At 52.5% G+C, this 26,827-nt stretch overlaps 4 protein-coding genes across 6 annotated transcripts in view; 2 read left to right on the forward strand and 2 right to left on the reverse strand.

Annotated features, from left to right (window-relative positions):
- The first annotated feature begins 3,172 nt into the window (after nucleotides 1-3,172).
- Nucleotides 3,173-4,535, forward strand: Gpbar1 (G protein-coupled bile acid receptor 1). Its single transcript, XM_051190180.1, has one exon. The coding sequence runs from the start codon at nucleotides 3,421-3,423 to the stop codon at nucleotides 4,414-4,416; it is 996 nt and encodes a 331-aa protein (XP_051046137.1). The 5' UTR covers nucleotides 3,173-3,420; the 3' UTR covers nucleotides 4,417-4,535.
- A 148-nt stretch (nucleotides 4,536-4,683) lies between these two features.
- Aamp (angio associated migratory cell protein) lies at nucleotides 4,684-9,709 on the reverse strand. Of its 2 annotated transcripts, none has more exons than XM_051190457.1 (11): nucleotides 9,491-9,709; nucleotides 8,882-9,040; nucleotides 7,963-8,082; nucleotides 7,250-7,389; nucleotides 6,878-7,022; nucleotides 6,581-6,664; nucleotides 6,374-6,489; nucleotides 6,165-6,268; nucleotides 5,928-6,018; nucleotides 5,611-5,765; nucleotides 4,684-5,157 (listed from the first exon to the last, which is right to left on the reverse strand). In XM_051190457.1, the coding sequence occupies exons 1-11, from the start codon at nucleotides 9,609-9,611 to the stop codon at nucleotides 5,082-5,084; spliced, it is 1,311 nt and encodes a 436-aa protein (XP_051046414.1). In that variant the 5' UTR covers nucleotides 9,612-9,709; the 3' UTR covers nucleotides 4,684-5,081. The 2 variants fall into 2 exon arrangements, with proteins under 2 accessions (XP_051046414.1, XP_051046415.1); XM_051190458.1 differs by having other exon boundaries at nucleotides 8,882-9,037; nucleotides 9,491-9,705.
- Nucleotides 9,710-9,960: 251 nt separating this feature from the next.
- The window catches only part of Pnkd (PNKD metallo-beta-lactamase domain containing), a 63,537-nt gene continuing 46,670 nt past the window's right edge, over nucleotides 9,961-26,827 (forward strand). For both annotated transcript variants that reach the window (XM_051190454.1, XM_051190455.1), the window contains exons 1-2: nucleotides 9,961-10,125; nucleotides 10,853-11,021. In XM_051190454.1, coding sequence (XP_051046411.1) covers nucleotides 10,059-10,125; nucleotides 10,853-11,021 — 236 coding nt within the window. In that variant the 5' untranslated portion in view covers nucleotides 9,961-10,058. The remainder of the gene's footprint in view (nucleotides 10,126-10,852; nucleotides 11,022-26,827) is intronic.
- Nucleotides 13,170-20,156, reverse strand: Tmbim1 (transmembrane BAX inhibitor motif containing 1). Its single transcript, XM_051190459.1, has 11 exons — nucleotides 19,897-20,156; nucleotides 18,659-18,753; nucleotides 17,844-17,908; nucleotides 17,673-17,726; nucleotides 17,195-17,245; nucleotides 16,517-16,556; nucleotides 16,271-16,308; nucleotides 16,043-16,130; nucleotides 15,644-15,739; nucleotides 14,798-14,851; nucleotides 13,170-14,443 (listed from the first exon to the last, which is right to left on the reverse strand). The coding sequence occupies exons 1-11, from the start codon at nucleotides 20,096-20,098 to the stop codon at nucleotides 14,297-14,299; spliced, it is 930 nt and encodes a 309-aa protein (XP_051046416.1). The 5' UTR covers nucleotides 20,099-20,156; the 3' UTR covers nucleotides 13,170-14,296.

Genomic DNA, 26,827 nt, shown 5'->3' on the forward strand with positions numbered 1-26,827 from the left:
CAGTGCCAGAGTTCTCAGACCTCTAGCCTTTGGAGCTGCATTTCTCCAAGGGAACTGAAGTTCTCTTGCCCTATCTCAATCCCAGCTTTCCTGTTGCAGTCCTGACCTATTTCAGTCCTTAGGAAGTTTGGCTGGGCTCCTCTCCTCCCCTCACCCTAAGGCAGCACTTGGTACAGGAGCACAGTTCAGACACAGGACTCTTGGCTTCCACGCTGTGAACATGCACTTCTCTAACTCTACCTAGTTTCCCTGTCAATCAAAATATGCCATCCCTTTGATTTCCTAGGCTCCCTATCTGCCTTTCTTGGCAGAGTGCTTGTTTGGAGGGGTCAGGTGCGGAGAGGAGCAGACATCCATCCTGTGATGTTAGCATTAACAGGAATGGAGTACTCAAGAGCCAAGGGTTGATCTGGCTCATGTTACCTCCTTTGCTGGAGGGGGAGTCTCTTATTTCATTTGGTTGGTTGGTTGGTTTTGTTGGTTTGAAGCAGGGTCTCACTATGTTTCTGAAGCTGACTGCCACTCACTACAGCCTACATGTTTTAGCACCACAAATGCTCAGATTACAAACCTGGGTAGGGAAGTCCAAATTTGAGCTCCACTATGCAGAAAAAGAAACTAAATTATATCTGGTGTGCATGCCTTTAATCCCAGCACTCAGGAGGCAGAGACATGTGGATCTTTATGAATTTGGGACTAGCCTGATCTATAAAGAGAGTTCCAGGACACCCAAGCTGTTACAAAGAAACAACCTTTCTGTTACACAGAAACACCCTGTCTTGAAAAACAAACAAACAAAAAAAAAACAAAAAAACAAAAAAACCCCACCACCACCACCAACAACAACAACAAAAGAAACTAAGTACCCATAGCTAGGACAGCTGGCCCACTGCCAGCCCTGTTATACCATCGGATGAGTTGACCTTCCCTCACTGCCACAGTCCTTTGTGGGATTGAAACAGGCTCACTGTAACCCAGGCTAGCCTGATCCACACTGATCCCCCTGCCCCAGCCTCCCACATGTTAGAATTACAGGGTTTGAATCTATTCACCAGATCCATTTGTGCCTTATGAATACCCCAAAACTTAGCTGAGAAAACAGTTGAGGACTGGGGATGTAATTGAGTTGATGAGTACTAATCTGATAAGTGAATCTGTGAGTTCTCTAACCTGTCTGTAATATGGGCCACAGACATGGTGACAAAGCCATCACCCTAGCACTTGGGGGGGGGGGTGGAGACAGAAAGATCAGAAGTTCAAGGTGGTACTCCAGTACACAGGTGTTGAGGCCAGCCTGGGTAATATGAGACCCTGTCTCACAAAATAAACGTTGAGAGGTGGCCGGGTGATGGCACACTTTAATCCTAGCACTCAGGAGGCAGAGGCAGGCAGATCTCTGAGTTTGAGACCAGCCTGGTCTATAAGAGCTAGTTCCAGGACAGCCTCCAAAACCACAGAGAAACCCTGTCTCAAAAACCAAAAAGAAAAAGAAGTTTTGAGAGGTATGTAGGATGACCCTAGACTCAAGAAGACAAAGCTGGATTTCCAAGCTAAAAGGTATATCTAGTGATGAGGGTCAATGAAGATTCTCAGGCCCCAACCCTCAACCCAACCACCCCTCTCCGTCTTGCATACACACTATTCTTTGGTGTTTCTAGCTGTTTTGCGAGCTGCTGTGGCCATTCAGTGTTTAAGATACCTAAAACAGCACTATTAGCTGGTGTGTGTGTGTGTGTGTGTGTGTGTGTGTGTGTGTGTGTGTGTGTTGTGTCAGACATTCATTATCTGGAATGTATTCCCCAGATGATCCTAGCAATGACAGCAGTGACAGCAAGAGGGTTCTCAGAGATAAGGAAAACCACCTAGGTTTCATGATGTGGCAGACTGCTAGGGAAAGGTTCACTTACACAGGAGGGGTGGCCTCTCTGTAACAGCAGTCAGGATGTGCCAAGTCCCACCCCAGAGGCGGAGCCAAGACTGAGGCCCTCCAGCTTGGACTCCTCCATCCCTTCAGGAACCCAGGCCAGCACAGAGCCTGAGTCGGCTTCCTGCTGTCCCCAGCATAGAAGGAACATGCACTCATTGGCCAGGACACCAGGCATGGCCTGAAGCCCTGCAAGAGTAGCTGCTGTGAGTCTCTGATCCTCAGAGGAAGGCCCAGCTAATAAGCACCACCTGTTCCTAACAGTCATGTGAGTAGCTACACCTCAACCCCTCCAGGTCCGATCCTGAAGAGGTCACTGCACTGGAGTATTCCAGGAGACTTGGTTCCCACCCCACTAGGACATTACCACCGGATGTAGACCTCCTATCTTTCTTTACTCTGAGGGAGGCTGGTGAGGGACTGAAGGGCTGGGAGCTCAGGCTCAGGCTAGGTCTCCATACACGGCTGCTGGGAGAGGGGAAGATAAGCCTGGGTGACAGGCTGTTTGGGGGAGACTGATGAAATAATCCCAGGGGAGGGGAAAGCATCGGATATGCAGTTCTAGGAGCTGTTGGGATAGAAGGAGAGCATCTCTCAGCCTAAGGTAACCATAGAGCTGATGCAGGTCCTGGGAGAGGCCCGAGGAAGGGAGGGCAGAATCCTTCCTTATTGACTTTGATCCTAGCAACAGCAGATGCTCCCCTGTTGATAGGATCCGGGACCCCTCCCACTGGGCCTTGAATGTGTCCTGGGGCTGAGACCAGGCAGCCAAGTAAAAGAAAGCAACAGGGTCAATTTGAAGGCTCTGCCTTGTGCCCTGGATTCAGCCTGTGTTTAGAGGTTAAGGGGGTCCCTCTCTGTTCTCAGCACCCCCAATTCCTTGCCAAGCATCTCCCCACCCTTCCCTCTAGTTCCCAGGAAGGGCCTGTTGCTAGTGTGGAGTAGACGAGTCAAGTTTATGGGCTGGAAGTCCTACCCAGAGGATGTTCACTGAGCTGTAACAGGCTCCGTGTGTGGGCAGGGTGGGGTGCAGGGACAGGGCACTCTGTGACTTCCCGTGGTTGTCTGGACACTGTCCTCTCTTGGCACCCCATTGCGGGCAGGCAAAGGTTGACATGCTTTGAATAGGTGGCCTTGCAGCCTAAACAGGCATAAACACAGCTGCCCTGAGGCTGGAGGATGATTAAAATAGATGAAGCTGCCCAAATGTGGTTATCGCCTGAAGGGCAGCTTGTAACACCGCACAGGGAACCATGTTGCCAGAATTGATTTCCCAAGCAAAACCAAAAGCATGACTTCCCTGTATAATTTTTAAAGTTTCAACTGAGAAAATCTGTGTCAGCAAACAGGAAGAGTATGGCCCAGGCTGAGTCTACAGCCTCTGTGTTAATGTGCTGTCCCCATCAGGGCAGTAACTGCAGCTCCAACCTAATTCTGGCCACTCCTCCATCCAGGCATGCTGACTGCAGCTCCAGGTCTTCCATGTGCCAAGACCCATGATGACACCCAACAACACTGGGGAGGTGGCCAGCTCCATTCCCATGGGGGCACTGGAGCTTTCCCTTGCCCTGGCAAGCCTCATCGTCGTTGCCAACCTGCTCCTGGCCCTAGGCATCGCTCTGGACCGCCACCTGCGCAGCCCACCTGCAGGCTGCTTCTTCCTAAGCCTGCTACTGGCGGGGCTACTCACAGGGCTGGCATTGCCCATCCTTCCTGGACTGTGGAGCAGAAGCCACCGGGGCTACTGGTCCTGCTTCCTTCTCCACTTGGCCCCCAACTTCTCTTTCCTCTCCCTGCTGGCCAATCTGCTGCTAGTGCATGGGGAGCGTTATGTGGCAGTGTTGCAGCCACTCCGGCCCCATGGGAGTATGCGGCTAGCCCTGCTCCTCACCTGGGTCAGCCCCCTGCTCTTTGCCAGCCTTCCTGCTCTGGGCTGGAACCACTGGAGTCCTGGTGCCAACTGCAGCTCCCAAGCTGTCTTCCCAGCCCCCTACCTCTACCTCGAAGTCTATGGGCTCCTTTTGCCTGCTGTGGGGGCTGCTGCCCTTCTCTCTGTCCGAGTGTTGGTCACTGCCCATCGCCAGCTGCAGGACATCTGCCAGCTGGAGCGGGCAGTGTGCCGTGATATACCCTCAGCCCTGGCCAGGGCTCTTGCCTGGAGGCAGGCTAGGGCACAGGCAGGAGCCACGCTCCTCTTTTTGCTGTGCTGGGGGCCCTATGTGGCCACACTGCTCCTGTCAGTGTTGGCCTATGAGCGGCGTCCACCGCTGGGGCCTGGAGCTCTGTTATCCCTCATCTCACTGGGCAGTGCCAGTGCTGCAGCTGTGCCCGTAGCCATGGGTCTGGGTGACCAGCGCTACACAGCCCCATGGAGGGCAGCTGCCCAAAGGTGGCTGCACATGCTTCGAGGAAGAGCCAAGAGGGACAGTCAAGGCCCCAGCATTGCCTACCACACCAGCAGCCAAAGCAGCATGGACCTGGACTTGAATTAGCTAAACAGCAGCTCCTGCTGCCTCCCAGGAGCATTCCTCCATCTCTTAAGCCCTACTTCTTTGGATTGGAGCCCTTCTCCATGAGACCTCACCCTGACCAAATAAATCTCTGGCCACCATTTCACGGTATCTCCTTCAGTATCTCAACAGGGAGAGGGCAGGCTGACTGCCCTAAAAGGACCCAGAGACAGACTGAGCACCAAGGAGAGATTTCACCTTCAGCTAGTCCTCCTGTCCAGCCACTACAAAATGCACACAGACACTGCCTCTGGGAAGTATATTTTATTTACATTTTTAAAATCTGTAACTAGTCTCTCTTCCTCCTTTCCTTCCCCAGAGAGTTGGGAAGGGAAAGAACGGGAACCTCAAAGACCTAACCCCCCACATACAAAGACGCACCCCATGGCTCACACCAGCAAATCAAAGTGAAAGAAACGTGGGCCTCTTAAAGGGCCCCAGGGCTGGGCAGGGGAAGGAGGGCCTGGTAAGGCGGGTCTCCAGGGAAGAAAAGGACAAGGAGTGGGCAGGTCAGCTGAAGGGGTTGGAAAGCAGTCCAATACCCTCCCCTCCTTTTCCCTCTGCACCCTGCACCTCTCCTGGAGGGAGAGGGCAGGGGTTTCCCTTTATCCCCCTCAACACCAGACACTATTCCAGAGCCACAGCCATTAACGGTCAGGTCTCTGGACACAAAATACTTTCGCTTTGTGGTCCCCTGATGTTGTCACCACCAGGGAGGCATCTCTGTGGACAGAAAACAGGGTGAGACGACTGAGGAGCCTGAGGCCTGGTTCAAGCCCATTCCCAGAGGCCCTAGGGCAGCTGTTCCAGCATCGCCTCTATTCTAGGTCCCAGCTGAGCCTGCACCTGCTTCTCAAGCCCTTCCCCTGCGCCAGGGAGCTGACTCAACGATGTCCATGAAACTCCAAGAGAATCAATGAAGGAACCCCCAGCTTGGGAACCATACATATCCGAGTGGGACAGGCTCATTCTCAGCCTCCAGCCCCACAACGGGTAGGTCACTGCCAATCTCTGGGATAGGACTGGGTCCCAGGACTGTGTGACTGCACAGGTGGCCTGGCATTCATTCCTTCACGGGATGCACCCAGGCATTGGGTATCATTTCCCAGTCCCCAAAGGACCTGTGCTACCTCACACCAGACCCGCTTTCTAGATGTGCCAGCCCACTGTGCTTACTTGCTGAGGGCAAAGTCCAGGATCTCAGCAGTGTGGCCCCGGTAGTCAGTAAGCAGACGGCCAGTCCGGGCATCCCAGAGACGAACAACGCCATCCAGGCTACAGGTGTACACCACAGCAGTGCCAGCCTCCCACAGCAGCTGAACAATGCCCGACTGTCCCGGAATGTGCACAGTAACAGAATAAAGCAAAAGTCAGGAGGAAGAGAAGACACTGTCCCCAACCTCAGAGAAAGGGGGCACAGGGCCACAGAGGACAGGCTGCCCCTTGGCCACCAAACAGCTCACTGAGTAGAAACAAAGCCCCAGACATCATACCTGGTGCTGGCATTGGTGCCGGAGTGTCTGTGTGGACAGGTCATAGATAGCCAGTGTTCCATCCAGATAGCCAACAGCGGCCAGAGGCATCCTGGTAAGCAGGTGACACAAGACTCTTGAGGCTCTAGATTCATGCACCTCCCCTCCTCCCTGGTCCTAATGCCCGGGTCCCTCTGCAAAGCCACCTCCTCCCCTCAGTCTCTTGGGTTTCCAGGCCAAGGCTCTGCTCACACTCACACACTGCAGAAGCCCAAGGATTCCACAGAGTTCGACTCACTCTCCTCCCCCTCTCCCAAGCTGGGCTGGGAAGTGACTGTCTCAGGTCTGAACACACCCACCACCTATAGGTAAGAGAAGAGGGTCACAGAACTGAGTTCCAGATCTCTTAACAGAGGAAAAGAGCAAGGGAAGGGCAGAAGGTTCAGACAGAAGCCCGAGCTACTTACCTTGCCTGTGGTGGCACTGACCAGCTTGGCCTGGCAATCCACAGAGCCAGTGAGGATTAGGCTGCCATCCTGGTTGGTGGCAACACAGGTCAGAGGGCCCTGGTGACCCTCAGTTCCTAGGATAGAGCAGGGGTACATAGGCTCTGAGTCCCCCACTGGCTCTCCAGTCCCCCCAAGCCCAGGTCAACATCCTCCCTCCTTTGATACCTTTCAGTACATGGATGGGGTTTCCCTGCTTGAGGTCCCAAATCCTGATGGTACCATCTTCATATCCTACCACAGCTCTCTTCCCTAAAGACCAAAGCACCAATGACCAAAGGCCAGAGGGTACACTCAGAGACACCAAGCAGAGAATGAGCAGGGAGAATAGAGTAGGGGACCCCAAAAATCCCCCTGGAGTCACACATAAGACCTACTGTGGGGCAGCAGGAGGTTGGGATGACTGGAATAACCCCCAAGTCACCGGATCCACCTCTACCCCCAAGAAGAGAGAGCTGCTCTCACCATCAGGGAGGACACGGCCACAGGTTGCAGGGCAGTTGGGGCCCTGGAAGGTCTTACAGTCACCATTTGGTACCTTCCACATCCAAGTGTTGCCGTCAGCTGTGCCCGCTAATAGGACAGGTGCCCGAGGGTGCCACTCCATCCACTGGGCAGAGAGGAAAGATCAGCAAGCAAGGCCTGCTACCCAGCCTATCTAGGAGTCCATGACCCCACCCACGGTGTCCCTGCTTCTAAGGTTAGCAAGAATGTTACTAGGGTACTGTGGCTCAAGGCAAGCTTTTGCAATAGGGCTATGCCCGCCCCTCGCCCTCCCAGAAATGCTCATCTCTACTTGGGGTCCCACAGAGTTGAAGCCCATTCCAAGGGTCTCACCTCCAGGTCTCCTGCTTCAAAGGACCAGACTTCTTCCTTGGTGTCCACCTGCCACACTTTCAGAAGACCACTCATGTCCCCTGTGGCCACTAGGGTAGAGTCATGGCTGAAACCAGCACATGTCACAGAGTCTTTATGGCCTGCAAAGAGAAGTGGGCAGATTTTGAGTTCAAATTTGCCTGAGATACAGCAAGTTCAAGGCCAGCCTTGGCTACGTAGTAAATCCCAAGGCCAACCCAAATTACATGACCTTCAAACAGAAAAAGTGACATAAAACGAAGAACATTAAAAGGAATCTAAATGCTGGGGACATGTGACCCATATATCTGGCCACCTTTTTAAAAAACAACTAACTAGAAAAAAGGTAGGAGGGCCTCAGGAGAACGGCTCCAGGGACCAGAAACTCCAGGTGTCCCAAGAAGACACTGTTGACCCCACTATTCAACCACCCAAAGCCTAGGACTCCTAGGTCACACTCCTGTCTTCTCTGTGCCTCTGTCTACCCCTACACCAATACCACCTCCTCCTGTGCCCATCTAAGCCACACTCCCTTGGCCAATTAACACTTCCTGTCCTGGTGCCTAAAGAACCTTATTCTTCTAGTGTGGGTTCCTGGATCCAGCATGAGATGAAAGCTAGTAAATAGCTGCTGTGTGTCCACACAGGTCAGCTGCCAAAATGTCCAGAGGGACACAAGCTCCCCAGCCTCTCACCTGCACACTCGAAGAGCAGATCCCCATCGCTCAGCCTCCACACAAAGGCTTTGTCATCTTCGCCCCCTGTCACTGCCAAGGTGTTGGTTTTGGGGTCCAGGCTCACACAAAACACAGATGCTGTCCCAAGAGATAGTCCACGAGAAAGGGGATGGAACTGGGCTCTCACCTAGAGTTCTGTCTTTCAGAGCCTTTGGGGAAGGGCACCCCCTTTCTCCAAAGGCTACATCCAGTTCTTGTCTGAAGCAACTGGCTGTTAGAGACATCCATCCCAAGTCCTCCTCCAGAGCATACCCCCCTGCTGTCCTATTCCCCTTACCATCCCACCCTGAGGTACAAGGCAAGCGGTAGGTCCATGTGCACAGGTAAGGCACAGGATACCATCAGACTGGGTATGAATTAAGTGATGGGAGAGCCTCATGAGACTGGCTTACAAAGAACAAGCTCCTGAGAAGATTACTGTTAATGCTACTTTTGGAGTGTCAGTCGCCTTTAATCTCCACTAGGATTACTTCTATTCACTTTCATCCAAGATGACTTGTTTTGTCTTCCCAGAAGCCCTGGCTGCCCTAGGGTTCTGTAGGCCAGGCAGGCTAGCCTCAAACTCATGGAGATCCACCTGCCTCTTCCTCTCAAGTGCTGGGATTAAAGACATACATGCACTACCACCATCTGGCCAAGTTGATTTTTTTTTTTTTTTTAAAGAACACTAAGATCCAGAAAGCTAACAAAAGGTGATAAATTGCTAACAGCAGAGGTAGGATTTGAACCTAGGCATCTCACTTGACACCACGGCCAAGTCTAGTCCCTTTGGTTCTTCCTGTGAATTTCCTGCAGGCTTTCTTGCCTGGGACCAACGGGCCATACTCAGAAGTCCATCTGCACTGGTCTGAGGTGAGCCCCTTCAAAGACCTCCTACCTGAGTGCAATGCAAAGGTGACCTCGCTATCATCCGGGCCCTCCATGCTGCCGACCACCCCTTCCTGGGGTTCCAGGACCCAGCCCTCGTCATTGCCCTCGTCCTCTTCTTCCTCTTCCTCAAAGTCCACGTCTTCCATCTCCTGGGCCAGATCATCTGCTTTGGGAAAAGCGTTAAAAGATGGATCTCGAAAGATACAAGAGGAATGGGGTGAGGGGTGAAGAGTGAATAGGGCGACGCCAGAGTGGGTCATGTGGCCAAAGGTTAAGGTGTCGTCCCACACGTACCGAGCAGAAGGAGAGCGCTCGGGGGGCGGAGAAGGGGAGAGAGGCTAGGTCTGAAGACCTGGCGTTGGGCAGCGACAGTGTGGGAAGAGAGGACAGAGGGCATGACGGGAAGGGGGTGTGTGAGGGGAAGGGCCAGGGGAGGCGTCAGGGAACCCCCACCCAGCCAGGCCTCGAAACTAAGTGTGGGGGGTAGGGAAGGAGGGCTGGGAGAGAAATGTCGGTAGGAACGACCGGTAGGGAAGGGGGGAGGGGAAAGAAGCGGGGGTCAGAGGCCAGGGGTGAGCGCCTCCTGTCCCATGGCCTCAGGAGCGACAGTTCTCACCCGGGTCGGGCGGGCCTGGATCCAGCTCTACCACCTCAATGATCTCTTCATCTCCGTGGAAGCTTAGAGTCTCCAGCGGCGGGGTGTCAGCGGCCGCTCCGCTCTCCGATTCCGACTCCATGCGGCGAAACCTACCGATCCACTTCTCTGGGCCCAAACGCCTCCCACAGTCAGCTCTGCGCGACGACGCGGAACTCGAGCCCCTCCTCCCGGGAGGAAGTAGGCGTAGGCGACTCCCGGCCGAAAGAGCGACGGAATCCGGACCAATAGCGACGGAGGTGGGCTGACAGAGCCGCCAATCACAAGGCAGAACTTGGATGACCAGGCCGAGGCGTGGCGGGAGAACCCAAGCTCCGCCCGACAGGACTCCGCCCCCAGCTGGAGGGAAACAAGCGAGCGTGCGCGCCTCCGGGGTCTCCTGGGAGGAGTAGTTCTCACGGGCCCGCTACGCGGACTTCTGGGAAATGTAGTTTCTGATCTGTAGGCAGGACGGAAGGCGCGGGGGAGGCCCCTTACGCAAACTACAATTCCCGGCGGGGAGCGCAGTGAAGGGGGGTGGGACCTGAACATGGCGGCGGTGGTAGCTGCTACGGCGCTGAAGGGCCGGGGCGCAAGAAATGCCCGCGTCCTCCGGGGTAAGGAGAGGGACCCCCCGGGAGGGCACGGCTCTAAAAGATCCCATTCCCTTCACATTCCACTCAGCAGGACAGCAGGAAGTCAGGCTGCTAATTGCTGCCCACACCTCTCTGCAGGATTTTAGAGTCTGGGGGTGAAAGATGCTCTAGAGGTCACCCAATCAATCTAACCCCTGCGTTCAGGTTACACTGCATGTCTAGGGTCTTGCTGATAGAGGGAGTCCCAAAGAAGCCTTTAATCTCCCGTGTTCCAGGGGTTTCACACTCACCGCAGTGCAGAAGAGCGAGCCCTGGGCTTCTGGAGACTTGCTAGCACTGGGTAATTGGCGGTTTGACCTTGTGCGGAGCAGCTCGTCTCTCGGGGCTTCAGTTTCCTCTTCTATAGCATGAGGGGATGGAATTAGCTATCTTTAGAGATAGCTAAGGTCTTGCAGTTTTAAAACAGTTTTCCGGATTTCCTTCATACGTATGTCTCCGCTAAGTCCCTCTGCAGTCCTTCCCAACCGGTCTTGTGAATAGAGAGAACAGCAGTGAAGCTCGCTGTCCTGGCACGAGGGTGAGGATCCCGCAGTGACGTGGAAGTAGCTTCCAAAGGTGTCACCTCGATGGCGATTTTCCCATTTCTCTTTGGATTCTCCACAGCACTTGTTACTCCAAACTGCATTCACTCCCCTCCCTCCCTCATTCATCCTATACTGACCTACCCCTACCGTTCTTTTATTCACAGGGATTCTCTCTGGAGCCACAGCTAACAAGGCTTCGCAGAACAGGACCAGAGCACTGCAGAGCCACAGCTCACCGGAGTGCAAGGAGGAGCCCGAGCCCCTCTCTCCTGAGCTGGAATACATTCCCAGAAAGAGGGGCAAGAATCCTATGAAAGCTGTGGGACTAGCCTGGTGAGTTTTAACTGCCCCTTTGCCTACAAGTGGGGAATGCAGCAAAAGGATGTCAGGACCTACAAACTTAACGTGCAGGAGGTGAGCTGAGTCTAAGGAAAGAGAATCAATCGCTGTGTTCAAGGGATAGAATCTCAAGAGTGAGATGTGGGTGGGGCGGTGGGTTTTACTGTGGAGCAACTTGAGCTGATCTGGTTTGAATTGGGTCACTGGCTTCATCCATCCTTTTGGGAACTGGGGTGAGATCCCAGTCTTTCTTAAGATTGTGTTGGAATATGTTGTATAGAAATGGTTCTGTCGGTTTATTTTTTTTGATTCTGGCTTTAATACATATTATTGATCAACAGGAAAGGGAAGAGAAATTAACATTTTTTTCCAGCAAAGTGCCTGAGGTGTGACAGTACTTTGTCATATAACATTTTAAGCTTTCTGAGGTAAACATTGTACTTCCTCCTTCTCATCAAGGAGGGAACTGGGACTCCCAGCTAGGATTCTCACCAGGTTGTGACTTCATGCTCTTGGACCCCTACCAGGATCCTCTTTGAGTAGTAGTTGCTCAGATTAAGTAGACTGTTGGTTGATATACTTTAGTGGTTAAGCACATGTTTAACATTCTTGAAGCCCTAAGTTCAATCCGCAGCACCAAAAAGAAAAAGGGGTTTGGGAAGGGATGTGAGGCAGTTTAGACAGAGGGGACCCTTGCTAACTCACAGAGGGCTATCACTGTGGCACATGAGCATTCAGCAGGAGCCCATGACTATCAGCCTAACGAGAGGAATGAAGAGGTAGGCAGGACCACACTGGGCCTTTAGTGCCTGCCATGCCTAGAGTTTGGAGTTGGCCAGGGTATAATAGAAAGCTGTTACAGTGTCTTCGCAGGCAACAGCAGAATCAGATCTGTGGGGTCCCTCGAGCAGCCGGCACAAAGGACAGGTAGACACAGAGGTATCACAATAGCATTTGTACATTTGACAAAGCTGGACTGATTCTTCCAGCTCCTCTTGCTCAGTCCCAGTCCCTGCCCAAACCCGGTGCACATCTCCCCATCCCTAGGGCCATCGGCTTCCCTTGTGGTATCCTCTTCTTCGTCCTCACCAAGCAGGAAGTGGACAAGGATCGTTTGAAGCAGATGAAGGCTCGGCAGAACATGCGGGTGTCCAACACGGGCGAGTATGAGAGCCAGAGGTTCAGGGCTTCCTCCCAGCAAGCCCAGTGCCCTGAAGTTGGGTCTGGGGTACAGAACTGAGTGATGATCACTGCAACCTTGCACTAGAGTGTTGACTGAGTCCTGTGTGGCTATTGTGGTCACTTCCCCTGAGGCCCACCAGAGGGAGCATGATGCTCAAGATGCCGCAAGCACCCACCCCTTCCGCACAGAGGAACCAGCCAAAGGCAAATAAAGTTATTAGTACTGGCATGGAAAGGAAGCAGGGCTGAATTTGTAAGCACGGTGGGAGGGGAAGGGCAGAGTGGGGCTGGCTGCTCATCCCTGTTCCCTCACAGAAGATCTGTGTTCCCAGCTGGATGATGAACCACAGACTTAAGTGCAACTAAGTCTTAAGAGCCACTGGTCAGGAAGGCTCCCATGTAGCCTTAAGCCAGTTAAAACCAGTCAGGCATGGACATCTTTAATCTCAGCACTCAGGAAGCAGAGGCAGGTGGATCTCTGAGTTTGAGGCCAGGGTTCCAATAAAGCCAGGGCAACATAATAAAAGCTCTTGTCTCAAAAAAAAAAAAAATCAAAGGCAGCATTCAGGGCACGGATGAAAAAAAGCATCCAAATATGTCAGCCTCTCTGGAACTCATTTTCCTCATTTGTAAGAGAAACTAGTTTTCAAGAGAAATTCTAATCCCGTGGTCTATCCCTTTTCCTAGCTGAAAAAAGTTACATAAGACACAGCTTCAGGGAAGTGAAAGCTAGGGAGGGTTTACGGAGGGTTCATGACACAAAGTGCAGATTGGAGTTCCCTTCCCCAGCCAGCTTTTGACATTTCAGCAGCCTGTCTCTCGCCCATCACCGAGAATTGTTCCAAGGAAATTTGCTTGGTTCCGCACAGCAGGCGGGAGACTCAGCCTGGATTGAAAAGGAAGTAGACACTTTGGCTAACGCCACCACCCAACAGTTAAAATTAAGAACGCCACAGCTACTCAGGGTCTCAATGCCAACAAAATTTTATTCCATTTCTAGTTGTGTCCCTTTGTGATCTATTCAGAATCAAGTACTGGACAGAATAGCTCTAATTGTGTCCTTGGGATAATAAGCTTTCCCACCCCACCTGATAGACTGGCTTCTGGCTCCACCCTAGTACCAGCTGGAGGGGCTTGCATTATACAGAAAGCAGGAGCTGGCTTGGAGAGGGGTTCTAGTCTAAAACCTCCCAGCAGGAGTTCAGAACAGACTGAACTTGTGTTAGAAGAGAAGGTCACTAGGTACCAGAGTGGGCTTCAGTGTTTCTTAGACCAGAGAGGGAACCCAAAGCCTTTCCCTGTCCTCACCCATCTCTTCCCTAGACCACTTCCCAGCCACACTCAGGATCCTACAATCCACCTTATTTGCTGACCTCCACCTCTCATCTTCTGAGTGTCTAAGCAGAGAAAGTAGGAGGGCCCTCTTTAGAAGCCTCAGAAGGCGCTGAGCACTTTCGGCCTATATGGTAGGCAGGATGGGTGCCAGCCAGGTGGATGCCATTCTTAGCCCACCATGCTGAATGAACTTTGCTCACTGTCTTCCCCCTAACCCAGATAAATAATCTGTACATGTTACTGGAGGATGGGGTTGGAACAGGGAGACTGCAGGGCAAAGATCTCCTAGCTTCCAGAGCTAAGAGACACTAAGCCTAAAGAGTTCTAACAGGGTAAGTGGCCTATTAGTACTGGAGCTGGGGACATCTGGCTTTATTGGATCCAGGAGGGAAACAGCTCCAGCTCCCTATCCTAGAAGCCTATGGCCGAGGCCGGGCGGGAGCCTCTTCACCTTGAAGCTCCTGTGTTCACAGGCTCCCCACTCCACCCCCCTCCCAACACACACTAAAATTTCCGTGCATGTTCACTGTGGGTAAAGGGGAGGCGATACAACCCTAGTCTAGTCCTTACCAAGCCCACCAAGGGCAAGAGTTGTCAATAACGTCAGCACCCTTGGTTCTCACATAATACAGCCAGAGGCCCTCCCATCCCCAGGACAGAGAGGACACTGGGCAGTTTACTTGAGGGGGAAGGGACTTAGGGCCCAGCCTAGTAGAAAAGGATGAGTCCCAGGCCAGTGAAGGGGATAAGGCTCAGTCTCGACTCCCGATCAACTGCAGCACAAAGGTGAAGATGTAGACTATGTCAGTGTAGATCTGGAGGGCGCCTGTGATGTAGTCCTCCGGGCTGATAGTGTGCTTCCGGTTCCCCAGAACCAGCTGTGTATCGTAAGCCAGGAACTGCAAGGAAATCAGACATGAGTGCCCAGGAGCTCGGCATTGAGAGTTCAACTCTGGTCAGCAGAATGTCCTGAGAGCTGTGCTGTCCATCCTGCTTGCTAATGGAATCACTAAGGAGCAGTGTAGTACATACATGGTCTCTTCCCTTGAGCAGTTCACTTCTCTATCAGAGAAGGCTGATACCCCCTTGTCACACAGCAGGGAGTGTGAACAAAAGACAATAGGGATGCCAGAAACTTCTAGAACCTCCAAATAGGAAAGAAAATAGGAAAGGGCCCCTCCCTACCTCCCAAGCTGCCTAAATTCCATCTCTACTCTCTCAGCTTCCCCTCCCAGAACAGGGACCAAACTTACCAGGGTGAAACAGATGGCCCCCACAGCAGCATAGACCATGTGGAGCCAGTAAATCTGTGAAATAGCACAGTACAGCATTAGGAAGCCAAGCAAGGCATGACAGAAGCAGGCCCTCAAACTGACCCTGGGACTCCAGCAGCAGAACAGGGACATCAGGGGAGCTACCTCTCCAGGGTCCCCTACCCTGCCTCTAGATCCTAGGAGAAACTAAGACTGATTTATTTGCCAGAGAGCAGAGGCTGTACCACAACATCCATGTAAAACCAGTCCCAGCACCTTTCAGCCAATCTAGTCAAAGAACAGGAGTGTCTGTTATAGGTCCTGAAAACAAGGCAACAGCAGAGCGAGCTCAGGAGGAGCAGGCCCAGCAGGCCCTAAGGCTCCTACAGCCCACCTTAGGCACAGCTTAGAGAGGCCCTTCAGCAGCTGCCTGCCACCCTGCTCAACACGGCTGCCAAGTGCCTGTGCACAGGCTAGTTCAAGCCATGGTGGGGCAGGCAGCACCTCTCATTCTGGTCCCCCCCCCCTTTAGTCCTGTGCTGTCCCCTCAGCTAACTGGAAACAGAGAAGGCATCCAGGCCCCTTATATCCAGGCCTGACTTGGTCCTTTAGCTTTGCCTCAAAGAACCTGGTCTCAGCTAACTATTTCCTATAGGAATTCAGTGGTGCTACCCAGTGCCTTACCGTGCCTTACCATCTGCCAAAAGGCCTACCCTAACCCAAAAGGATGGTATTGTGTTGGTGCCAGCACTAGCCAATGGAGGAGTGTGGGAGCCAGAGCCTAACCCTGCTCTACAGGAAGTCTGTGGCTGGGTTCACTGCCTGCCTTCGTGGCAGAACACTCACGTAATTGAATAACAGCACAATGCCAGTAACAATCCCAGTCACCATCAGCACAATCCCCAGGACACAGAAGAGGCCTGTACACGAGGTGAAGTCCACCTAGAAGGGAGGAAGAGGTACTGTCAGATGACTGCCGTCCTACGCATCCCAGAAGACTGACCCTGCACCCAGTCGGGGGTCTCAGGCTGCTCCTAGGGGTATGGCAGTGACAGTGACATGCTAAGGACATATACAGGAAGCAATTTGTCAGATACAGACATGAGAACAAGACATTAAATTAGGCTAGGGAAATCCCTGGCCTACCAGGTTCTGGGCCCTCCCAGGCCTGCCCAAGTGCCAGACCCAAAGGTTTGTGTATATAAAAGGACCGGGTGGTCCGGGAAGAGCCTTCCCCATCCTCACCTTAGTCTGAAAGCAGAAGATGGTGACTGAAATGGAAACGACAGCAGTGATGATCATCGCTATGATAACAGCTTTGGTTTGGTACATACTGGGAGAGAGAAAGAGTTGAGATGGGATAGAACCATAATCCATGAGTGTAGAGTCCCTATGTCCAGGATTGTGCCCAGTCCGTCCAACCCTTCCCAACACTCCCTTCCCAAGAATATGGAGGGATGTCCCTGGGCATACCTGGAAATGGTGCCTGTCATAAAGCCCAAAGCCAGAGTCTGAGGGGAGGAGAGAAATAAGGCCAACAGTTAGGAACAGCAAGTGTCAGGCTCTGTGGTCCAGCCCCAACACTGGCCACCATGGCCCTGCCAGAGCTGGGGCTGGATGAACAGCCATGCAGGAAACCAAGAACAGGGCCTGGTAAGGTGAAGAGACAGCCAGGGACATCTTTCCACAAGTGGCCTTCCATTCCCCTTTTAGACTTACAAAGAGAGCCAACAGGATGATATTCCATGGGAACCGACGTCTGGGGGGAGAGAGAGAGAGAGAGAGAGAGACCCTGGTTAACCTGCCTTGGGCCTATCAATCTTAGCAGTTCCTTCCGCAGAAGGAACTGAGGAATAAGCCTTTTCCTTAGGGAGGGTACTCAAGTGTTTACACAAGGGTAACCTGGGACAGACCTGCCTGTGGAGCCAGGAAAACGCTCACGTGGCCGCGTGACTGACGAAGTTCCTCAGGCCTGACAGGGATTCGTGCCTTTCCCTGTTACAGTTTTAATTTTGTATTGCTTGTGTGTGTATGCATGCACCCCAGGACACATGTGGAGGTCAGAGGGCAGCTTGTGGGAATCATTTCTTTCCTTCTACCATGTGTGTCTTGGGCCTCAAACTTTGATTGTTAGGCATGACAGAAGGTACCTTTACTCAGTGAGCCGTTTTGCTGCCTCCTCCCCTTCTGTCTTTGTTAAATGCTCACAATGCTGCATATCATGTATGTATGATTCTTAATGTATCTTGTAATGACACTTAGCTAGGTAGGTGTCACACACTAACCACTGACTGTCTCCTCCTCACACATATCCCTCATAAGTCTCACCCTTCGCCTCTTAGAATCCTTTGTCCCTGTCCCACTTTCTACCCTCTTGTCTGGGTCCCCAGCACTCACCTGGGTCCCTGGCAGCAGGCAAGGGTCAGGTAGGTGATGATGAAGACAGCACTGGGGGAAGAGATGGGACACGGCTATAGGCCGAACCACCCTGGGCCTGCTTCTAGCCCACTATGGACAGCACTTAGCAGCCTAGGCTTCTTGACAAGCTACTTTCTTTGTAGAAAGCCAGGGCACCAAGAAGCCTGGGACAGGGTTTGAACCAGAAGGATGTGTAGTGATCATAGACATTGGGTAAGAGAGCCTGGGCAGAACTATGAACTCTACATGTCACCACCACACTTTCCCTGTCTGACTCTGTTCTAGCATTCTCTGATGTCCCTCCTCCTCAGGTGATCCCCAGCCCCTGCTGCCTGGAACCTGCACCAGCTTCTGGGAAGGCCTCCCTCCTAGGGCATATTAACCCCTGCCCTGAACAAAAGCTGGTCAGCTGCCTCCTGCCCCACCTCCCACCCCAACCTCAACACCATGCACTCACTAGGACACGTAGTACACAGCCACATTCTTCCTCACGAACTCACTGACTGGTTCCCTATGAAACAGAAGATGCCGAGAGACGGGTCATATGATGCTTTGTCTGCCTCCAGCTGAGATCCACCCTTACACGGGCAGCCCAGCAGGTAACACAGGCTGGGAGAAGGAGACTCACACAAAGGTGAAGATAGCAATGATGGCCACAGTGATGAGCAGCTGGACGGAAATGATGGAATAGACCTAGAACAGACAGCCAGGGATATAGTTCACATCTCATACTAGCCTCTCCCCTGTCCCCACCCACCAACCCCACCCATCTTGTTAGTGGTACAAGGGGTCTCTTTAGTTTGGAGGGCTTTGGATGGGGAGAGGACTCAGTGATTAAGAGTGTATATTGTTCATGGACCTGCCTGAGTTCAGTTCCCAGCAACCATATCAGGCAGCTCACAACTACCTGTAACTCTAGCTCCAGAGGCTCTGATGCCCTCTTCTGGACTCCTTGGGTACTGCACTCGCATGCATATGCATACATACATACATACACACACACCTTAATTAAAAATAAAATCAATTTTGAAAAGATAAAGAATGACTAATTTGAAAGACACTTCTTGAGCCCTAGAAATGACTCCAGTGCCTCCTGCAGCTACTTCGTGGCCCCTTTCCTCCTATCCAGTACCCAGCTTATGTTCAGTTTACTGCTCTCGTCTTTCCTGCCTGTTCCTGTATTATGAGCAGTTCTCTGTGACAAGGGTTGGAAGAAGGGATGTTCATTTCCGCTCCCTGCTGCTTGCTGTCTAACAGTGGGAGGGGAAGTTTTCCCGGGTCGAGTCCATCATCCCCAAACAATGTCAAGGCAAAGCGGGGGTGAGGGGGTGGGGGGGGCCTCTGAGGAGGGTACAGAACTACAAGGAGGCAGGCAACTAAGGCATTTACATGGGAATGTGCACCTGTGCCTAGGCCTCCCCCAAGCCCCAGCCCATATCTCACCTTTCGGATGAAGGTATGTCGGACTTTGCGGTCATCCCATTCTCCAGGACCAAAGTTGTCACTTATGGCTCTCTCCTCCCCACCATAGTCATGGCCTGGGACCAGACATAGATCACATCAAATGACTGGGGACCTAGGACAGGTAGCCTGTATCTCAAAGCACCCCTGACCCTGTCTCAGACAAAGGCTCAGGTAACTCTGTCCAGAAGATACATTTGTAACTCCGACTCCTTTGTCAAGCTAGAATTGTCTAGGCACCCTCAGAGTGACCCCAACTGGGCTTAGGTGAGAAAGAGCACCAGGCATCTGCTGCAGGCTCTGTGCCCAGCCCCCATCACTGGGGGAAGATGGTGGCATCACCATCTAGGGAAGCAGCTGGCATCTAGGGAGTAGAGCTGGCTGGCAGAGCAGTAGCCTTGGGGATAGAGGGCCAGAGAAAAGGAGGGGAGAAGTACACAGACAGTGGGTATAGGAGGGCAAGGTCTGTGGTCTACAGCAGGCTTCACAATGCACATGCAGCTGTCACCTGTAAGTGACAACTTAAGGTCTGCCTCAGAACACGTGTCCACATAGGAACTGGCCACACACACTGGCTCTGGCTCTGGGACACTGAGGCTACTGCAAGCCACTAACATTCCACGGATGCCTCTTGGGGAACTGCTTCCAACGTCTACTCAGAAGGAGTTGGGGTGCACCTCATAGGCAGAGCACATACTCAGCATATAATGACCTTGAATTCAGTCTCCCATACCAAAAAGAAATGCAAAATCCACCCCCCAGAAAGGAGGCTTACTATAGTCTAACCTCACCTTCACTGACCAACATTTTGGCTGTTGGCAAAAATCAGACTGTATATAAAGGATGGAGATGTCAGCCCTAGGATATTAAAAAAAAAAAAAAGTGCTTAGGGTTCCTAAGGAAGACATGACACCCACACACAGTGGCGACAGCCTTGTTGAGAAACAGAAATGGTTCCTTAGGCAAACACTTAGAAGCCATTAATTCACCCAGCTACCTTTTCCGAGTCTAAGTTCTGACATATGTCTTATGACTTCAGTCTCCTTATTGAATACATAGGTCAGCAAGTAGCTGGGGGGGGAAATGGGAAGCTAAGGGGAAGCTGGGACAGGAAGAGGAAAAGGGTATCAAAGGGTATGGTAGGAGGAAGGGAATTAAAGGCCTCCTTGGGCCCCAGGTCTATCTCATCCCAGCCACCCCAGCCACCTTCCAGGACTCACCGTAGCTCATGGGCATTGGATGGATGGGAGGCATAGGCTGTGGGTAGCCTGCAGGGTGACCGTAACCAGGTTGGGGGTAAGCAGGGTAGGCAGGGTATCCACCTGGCAGGACAGATGGCTGCCCGTAGCCCCCAGGAGGTGGAGGGCCAGGATACAGAGGGTTGCGATCCTCATAGGGAGGTGGGGCAGTGGGATTGGACATGACCACTCAAGGACTGAGGGAAAACCCCAGATGCTGGGACCTGCAATAGGAAACAAGGAAGCAGTCATGAGTTCTTGGCTGCTCGTTCCATCCTTGCTCCCTTACAGGCTGTGTCTCTAGCTCAGACATGCCACTCACTGCCCACGGGCCACCACCCCGACAGGCCAGCCCTTGGCTTTTATACTCTTACAGCAGCCTTTATCTGGGGCCTCCCCTTCCCTGTCCCGCTCACTCTCTGGCCACAGCAGAGTAGGAGCAGGGATTAGTCAGATGCCCAGCATCACAACCGCAGAACTCCTGGTCCTCCACCCAGGAAGTCCCCGTTCGTTCTCTAAGGAAACCTTGCAACAGTGGCTTGACAGCGAACCAGGGAAGAAACTGGAAGGCCCTGGCCGAGCTTCCTGGTGAGTCACAGGGCTGGCCAGCTGGGACCCTCTGGAAGGGTCAGCCCAGCTCCCATAGCAGCTGGCCAGAGCAGCAAGCTTGAGAGCCAGACACAGGGTGGAGCCAGGCTAGAATCTGAGCAGGAAAGAGGAGGAGGAAAACAAGCCTGCCACTGTGCCAGGCCCCGAGGGAGGGGCGGGGCAGGCAGGGGAGGGGCAGGGCAGGCAGGGGACAGGACATTCGGGTCCCACCAGAGACATGTGTCACCCTGTACCTGCTGCTCCCTTCTCTGGCCTTGCCTGGGAGTAGACATTACCCCAGAGTTTCCTTGATGCTGCGGCAGTGGCAGGGTCAAGGAAAGCCATGTGAGGAGGGAGGGCACAGGATGGCGTGCCTCTGACACGAGAGTCCTGCAGCTTGCTGGGAGCTCCAGTCAGGGAGAGGGGCATTCCAGGTCACTTCCAGTGACCCTCCAGGCCTAGCAGAGTGAAGCAGCTCCCATTGTCCTAGACACCCTGCTTAGGAGCACAGCCTGAACAGAAGGAGCACTTTGGGGTCGTGGTATATGTCCTTTGTGTTACGCTGCACTCTCTAGGCCTCCTCTGCCAAGTTCTTCACAGCCTGTGGGGCCTCTGAGATGGTAGAGATGAGGACACAGACAAGCTAAGGAAGAAGTGTCCTAATTTCCCTCAGAACCACCCCTTCCTGTGTATACCCTGTGACAGAATTACCCCCTGCCTTACAGGGAAGCCCCCCAAACCCAGGCCAGCAGCACCCTCAGAGCTGATGCTGGAAGCACAAGAGTCCTGGCTTCTGTTTTCAGGGTACCCAGTGCAGCCCAGAGATCAGATAGAGGGCTGTCACATCATCTCTCAGGACAACAGGAGTTATTCACAAGAGAAAGCGGTCAGTATCAAGTGACAGGCCCGGTCTCTGAGCTGGTCACATTGAAGAAAGCTGTTCTTCATCTCCCCAGAGCAAGAATGTGTCAAGCCAGAGAGACGAAAGCCCTTCTTGACAGTGAGTGTAAGCCAGTCAGGGAAGCATAGGAGGCAGGCAGTGAGCAGGGCAGGGCACCTGGCGGAATAGGTACCAACAGTGGAGAATGAGTTTAAGACCCAGCCATTGAACTGGCTTGGAGAGGTCTGGGGCTACGGAAGGTCAGAATAATCCCAAGTAGGATAAAAGCAGCAGTAAGCTAAAGACTAACTCCCCTAAACGCTACTCCCTCCCCTTCCAGTGTCCCCTTCCGACTCCACAGAAGGGGTGGCATTCTAGTAGAAGGAAGAGTACGAAGCGGGTTACCTTCGGTGTAGATGTGCCTGTCATTTCATTATGGCACTCATCGCAACAACCCTGTTCTATCTGACAGCCACCACTGGGGTGGTGGTGCAGGCTGATGGCTGAACAGTCCACAGGCACTGCCAGGAAAGGCCCTATTGTCAGTCTCAACAGTGCCACCAAGCAATGATGTCACAATGACCTGGCCCTTCACAAGGTGTAAGGGAAATGGGACGGTTCAGTGACCTCAGGGCTCAGTGGCAGCTCTGGGAGCAATCTCTGACCCTGGGAAAAGGACTATTCAGGGCTTGCCCTTTGCTGGACAGACAGCTGCCCCTCCCACTTCCCTGAGTGAGCGACTGCAGTGATCTGGGGTGAAGTGACTCACTGCCAGGGATGGGGCTCCAGGGTCTAGAGTGGCTCAGCTGCTTACTCATGGGCCCCCCTCCTGTCCTCCCTGGCCCTGTCATGTCATGTGTGTGGTCAAGAGGAATTTGCCAGTGGACCTGCCTGGTCCCAGTACAATTGTCTGAGTCCTTAGCCACCTGCCCTTCTGAACCAGGGATGTTGCTATGCATCAGTGTCCTCACCTGGAAACTGGTTCAACACCAGTGACAGTTGGAAAGAAAAACACGCCCAGCCAAACCTAGGGCACACTCTGGCTGTTTTCAGCTGTGATTTCGCCAGCTCTTTAGAGTAGCACAGCAGGTGAGCATTGTCATTCCAAAGACCCTGGAGGCTCAGCAAAGCGGAGAGGCTTGGCCAGGGTACCTCACTGGGTATGATGAAGTCAAGGCCTGACCCCCAAGACCAACTCTGCTGTTCTGTTTGAGTTCCTTATTTGGATAGTCTGTCTATCCCAACCCTCATCCACCATAGCTTTGGTCTCAGATCCTCCAGCAGTGATAAGAGCAGGCTTACACAGAAACGGATGCCTAACCATTCAGCCTCCCCGCAATGAGTCCCACTCATCAGCACCGGGGGGGGGGGGGGGGGGCTCAAAATGTCAGAATCTAGAGGACACCCACCCACTTACAACAAGCTGATCCTAGGCCATAATACAATCCTGGCTGTCTGACCTGGGGTTCAGGAGAGTAAACCCCTTGTATTAGTACCAGCCAGGAAGTTGCCAACCTTTGCCACACTATCCAGAGTCATGGCAAGGGCAACACCTATCAGACCAGCAAGAACCTCCGGAACCCAGAACCCCTGACTTGGCTTCTGTGCAGGCCCCAGCTCCTACCACCAGGACCTCCACTAGGGCTGAGGTCTGAGCTGGCATCTACCAGTATGTGGATTCCTAGGTATGTCATTTTGCTCTGAAGTTTTCTGTTCTGTTAGCCTGACTATACAGAATCAAACTGGCAGGACTTAAGTGGATTTCCCCATCTAACAGATGTAAAAATAGTCTGGAAGTGGCCAGCCATTCTAGCCAGGCCGAGGCATGGGGACTAGAGGAGAACAATAGGTAGGAGGCAGGACAAGGATGGAAAAGAGCCGAGGAGGCAGAGTACAGATGAGGCCTGAAGCTATGACCAGGTTCTGGGCTCAGCCAGGGGCTGTGAGAGCTTCACAACATCCCAGGGCTACAGAGAATGGTGAGCGGTCCTCCTAAGTTCGGGAGGCATCCAGCTTCTTTGTGAGCAAACACCTGCTTGTGATCCAAGTATCCAGACTTTGCCCCATGCTGGCAGTTCCATGTCTCAGCTTGTACCTCTCAGGTAATCCATCCCATCTCAGGAAAGTGCCAGAGCCTCTCTCTGACTCACTCATGGTGGCCACAGGAGCGTGTATTGGGCTCACACAGCAGTATTTTTGGTGGTCAAGGCTTTCAAGGTAGAATCTGGGTGCGTGTTCCCCACTAACCCCTTGTGTCAGGGGACCGACTTTGTACCAGGCCTGCTGAGGTCAGACTCTAGCTCTGACTCTCCTGGGCCATATGAAATGTTAAGACTCTGGAATCTGTAGAGAAAAGGCTGAGCTACTGGGGTTACAGAAACAGGGTGTGTATTGGAGGGAAGGACAGAAAAGAGCAGCTGACTGGTCCAGGCAACTGGCCCTCCTGACTGCCAGGAACTCATGCCCAGACAAGAATGGAAAGAATTGCTCAGTGAGCATCTCAGGAAGCCCCACCCCCGCAGGCAGGTCTCCATGCCTAGAGTCTTCCCTCCGCTCTCCCCAAGAAAACACCTCCCACTCCCACAAATAGCCACCAGGACAGAGAAGTAAAGGAAGCAACCAAGAGCATCTAAGCCAGCCATGAGGCTGGATTCTGGGGAAAAGGATCCCAGAGTCAGCTTCATACTTTAAGGATGGTCTGGCCTAGACACCAAGAGGTAAAGTAGAGGGGGTTCAAACATTGACATTTCAGCTGGACTCAGGAAGCTTTAGAGCTCCAGCCCATGACAGGTCCTCTTGGCTAAGAATTTGGAACATCTGGGCCAGGTATGGGGCTTCCTGCCTTTAATTCTAGCAGAGGCAGGCTGATTTCTGAGTTCAAGGCCAGTCTGGTCTACATAGCAAGTTCCAGGTCAGTCAGGAAATGGTAGTGAATCCCTATCTCAGGAAATAATAGTAATAATAATTTCTTTAAGTAATTTAGAACTTGCCTTCCCAGCCTGTCCCAGCAGGAGAGCCATGGGTGTCACAACAAGCCACCTATTCCCCAGTTCCCTCATGATTTTCTGCCCAATCCTCTGCTTTCCTCCCAGGCTCCAGGCCACCTCCCAGATCCCACCTCTAGAGTCCCTCTCTCTGGATCCACAGAAACAGAAGGCTGAGTCTTATCTAGTATGGGAAGGCCCAGTCCCGCAGCTTGTCCTCCTTCACCCTTATCTCTCAGGACAGAATTATGTCATGGGGTTGTAATTTCAATGATCCCAGCTACACATCACCAGTCAGAGTGACCTGGGCACATATGTCGGAAAAGAGGGCCAGGCATGGTGGCCCAGGTCTTTAATCCCAGCACTTAGGAGGCAGAGGCAGGCAAATCTCTGGGAGTTCAAGGCCAGCCTGATCTACAGAGTGAGATCCAGGACAGCCAGACATATATAGCGAGACCCTGTCTCAAGAAGGAAAAAAAAAAAAAAAAAAATCATAAAAGAGGACGCTATCAACAGGGCTGCTGCCATCTCTGACACAAAGGTCCTACCTACCCCATTTGTGTTTGCCTCTCCCATCTCCAGGTTAGGAGGGGAGATAAGCAGAAGAATGGGACTATTAGACAGACCACAGTGGAAAATCACAGAGGAATGGGGAAGGAAGATAGCCACCTAAGAGTGGTAAGGTCAGTACTTACTAAGCACCCAAGCCAAAGACAACCAAGGTACCTCTGGTGCTCACAAAAGATCACTCTGCCAATAAAAATGGTAAATATGAGAGCCAGGAATGGTGGTACACACCTGTAATGGCAGCACTTAGGAAGCTAAAGCAGGATTGCTTCAAGTTCAAAGCCAGCCCGAGCTACACAATGAGTACCACATCAGCTAGGACTATATAGCAAGAAACTTTCTCAAAAAAAAAAGAAGTTGAAACTTGGGGTGGGGAGGGAGCTGGTGTGTGTGTGGGGGTGGGTGGGTGTGTTGTTGTTGGTGGTGGTATTAGAATTTAAAAGCCCAAGGAAGGCAAACAGCAGAAATGATCTGAACTGGCAGGGGAGAACCCTGAGGCACCCTCACCTGGCGGGGGCAGCACAGGACTAAGGGTGAGGTGGTAAAGAGGGCAGAACTGAGAGCACAGTGGATACGGACTCCTTTTCCCATCTTTGCCCAAGTCTCCAGGGTAGGAGCAGGGACCTAATTCCTATCCTTACGTTGACACTGACTCCAGTGCATGAATTGGGTAGGTCACTTCCTACTTCCAAACTCCACTTTTATATCTGTTAGGTGGGTATATCCTGGGCAGAAAGATCAAAATCCACTCCAGTCCTGCCAGTTTGATTCTGTATAATCAGGCTACCGGAACAGAACGCTTCAGAGCAGAATGGCGTCTACATACTGGGTGCCTCTAGTAATGTGTAAGACATATACAGAGGCTCACAGCATGTTCTAGGCAAGAGGGTGGCCATTAAGTCTGTCTCCTAAGGTGTTCCCATAAGGCCCTCACTCTTGACAGCCTGTATGATGCTGACCCAGGCCAGCTGGTTATTACACAGAGACCAACCCTAAGAAAAACCTCTGTCCCTTACCCATCTGTTAAAGCCCCGTGCTCCCACCAGCCTTCTGAGCACAGTTGCACTAAGAATGAGGCAGAAGGTCTGGGTGGATCAGCGGCGGGAAAAGGCCTGACAACCTGAGTTGGAGCCCGAGAACCCCACGGTGAAAGGAGAGGACCAAGTCCCAGAGTCCTCTGACCTCCACATGCATGCACTCACTTTCACACACAAATAAGTAAATAAAACTTTTTAAAGCACCACATATGAGTAGACCGTGGTAGTGTACACCTGTAATCCTAGCACTGGGTTGGCAGAAGCAGGAAGATCCCAAGTTCAAGACTAAGGCCACAAGAAGAATCTGTGGGGAGCGGACCCATTCTCAGGAAATCACCTGAGTGCTAGGATCCTCTGGAGGGTCTTCCCCTACCCTTCCTCCCAGCTGCTCCTGGAGCCTCCCTGGTGGGATTTTTTTCATGGCATGGAGGAGGCATGGCATGGAACCAGGAAAGGGGCACCCCTAAACATCACTCATGTCATAGGAAGTGCGCCAGTCACTCTACATAAGAAGCTCTTACCTTCCTCCCTAACCGATGTATTAAGCCTGAGACACGTAGGCCTGCAGACTTGTGCACCTTATTCCTACTTCCAAGCAAATCTCAGGCCAGGGCTGGAAGAACTGAAGGCACTCTGAAGATAATGTATGTCCCCTGTCCCCTCACTGTGGCTTGTTGAGACAAAGTCTTGCTCTGGAGCCCAGGCTGGCTCCAGATCTGCAGTCTGGCTTGCGGCCCTCCTTTTGTCTTAGTCTTCTAAGCAGACGGCCCCATGCCCCAGCGCTGGTACTGTTGTGTTTTGTGAGGCAGGGTCTTCCCCTGTAGCTTAGGCTAGTCTTGAGCCCACCACTCTTGCCT

Source organism: Phodopus roborovskii, unplaced genomic scaffold, assembly GCF_943737965.1.
Source record: "Phodopus roborovskii unplaced genomic scaffold, PHOROB, whole genome shotgun sequence".
NCBI classification, from domain to species: domain Eukaryota; kingdom Metazoa; phylum Chordata; class Mammalia; order Rodentia; family Cricetidae; genus Phodopus; species Phodopus roborovskii.

Excerpts from the sequence above, each read along its gene's own strand:
- Gpbar1 (XM_051190180.1), top strand. The coding sequence starts at position 3,421 with ATGATGACACCCAACAACACTGGGGAGGTGGCCAGCTCCATTCCCATG.
- Aamp (XM_051190457.1), bottom strand. The coding sequence starts at position 9,611 with ATGGAGTCGGAATCGGAGAGCGGAGCGGCCGCTGACACCCCGCCGCTG. Across the intron at positions 6,269-6,373 it reads TCAGTGCCACCACAGGCAAG|GTGGTGGGTGTGTTCAGACC; the intron begins GTAAGTAGCTCG and ends TCTTACCTATAG. Across the intron at positions 5,158-5,610 it reads CTGGACTTTGCCCTCAGCAA|AGATGCCTCCCTGGTGGTGA; the intron begins GTAAGCACAGTG and ends TTCTGTCCACAG.
- Tmbim1 (XM_051190459.1), bottom strand. The coding sequence starts at position 20,098 with ATGTCCAATCCCACTGCCCCACCTCCCTATGAGGATCGCAACCCTCTG. Across the intron at positions 18,754-19,896 it reads TCCAATGCCCATGAGCTACG|GCCATGACTATGGTGGGGAG; the intron begins GTGAGTCCTGGA and ends GTCTGGTCCCAG. Across the intron at positions 17,246-17,672 it reads GCTGTGTACTACGTGTCCTA|TGCTGTCTTCATCATCACCT; the intron begins GTGAGTGCATGG and ends CTCTTCCCCCAG.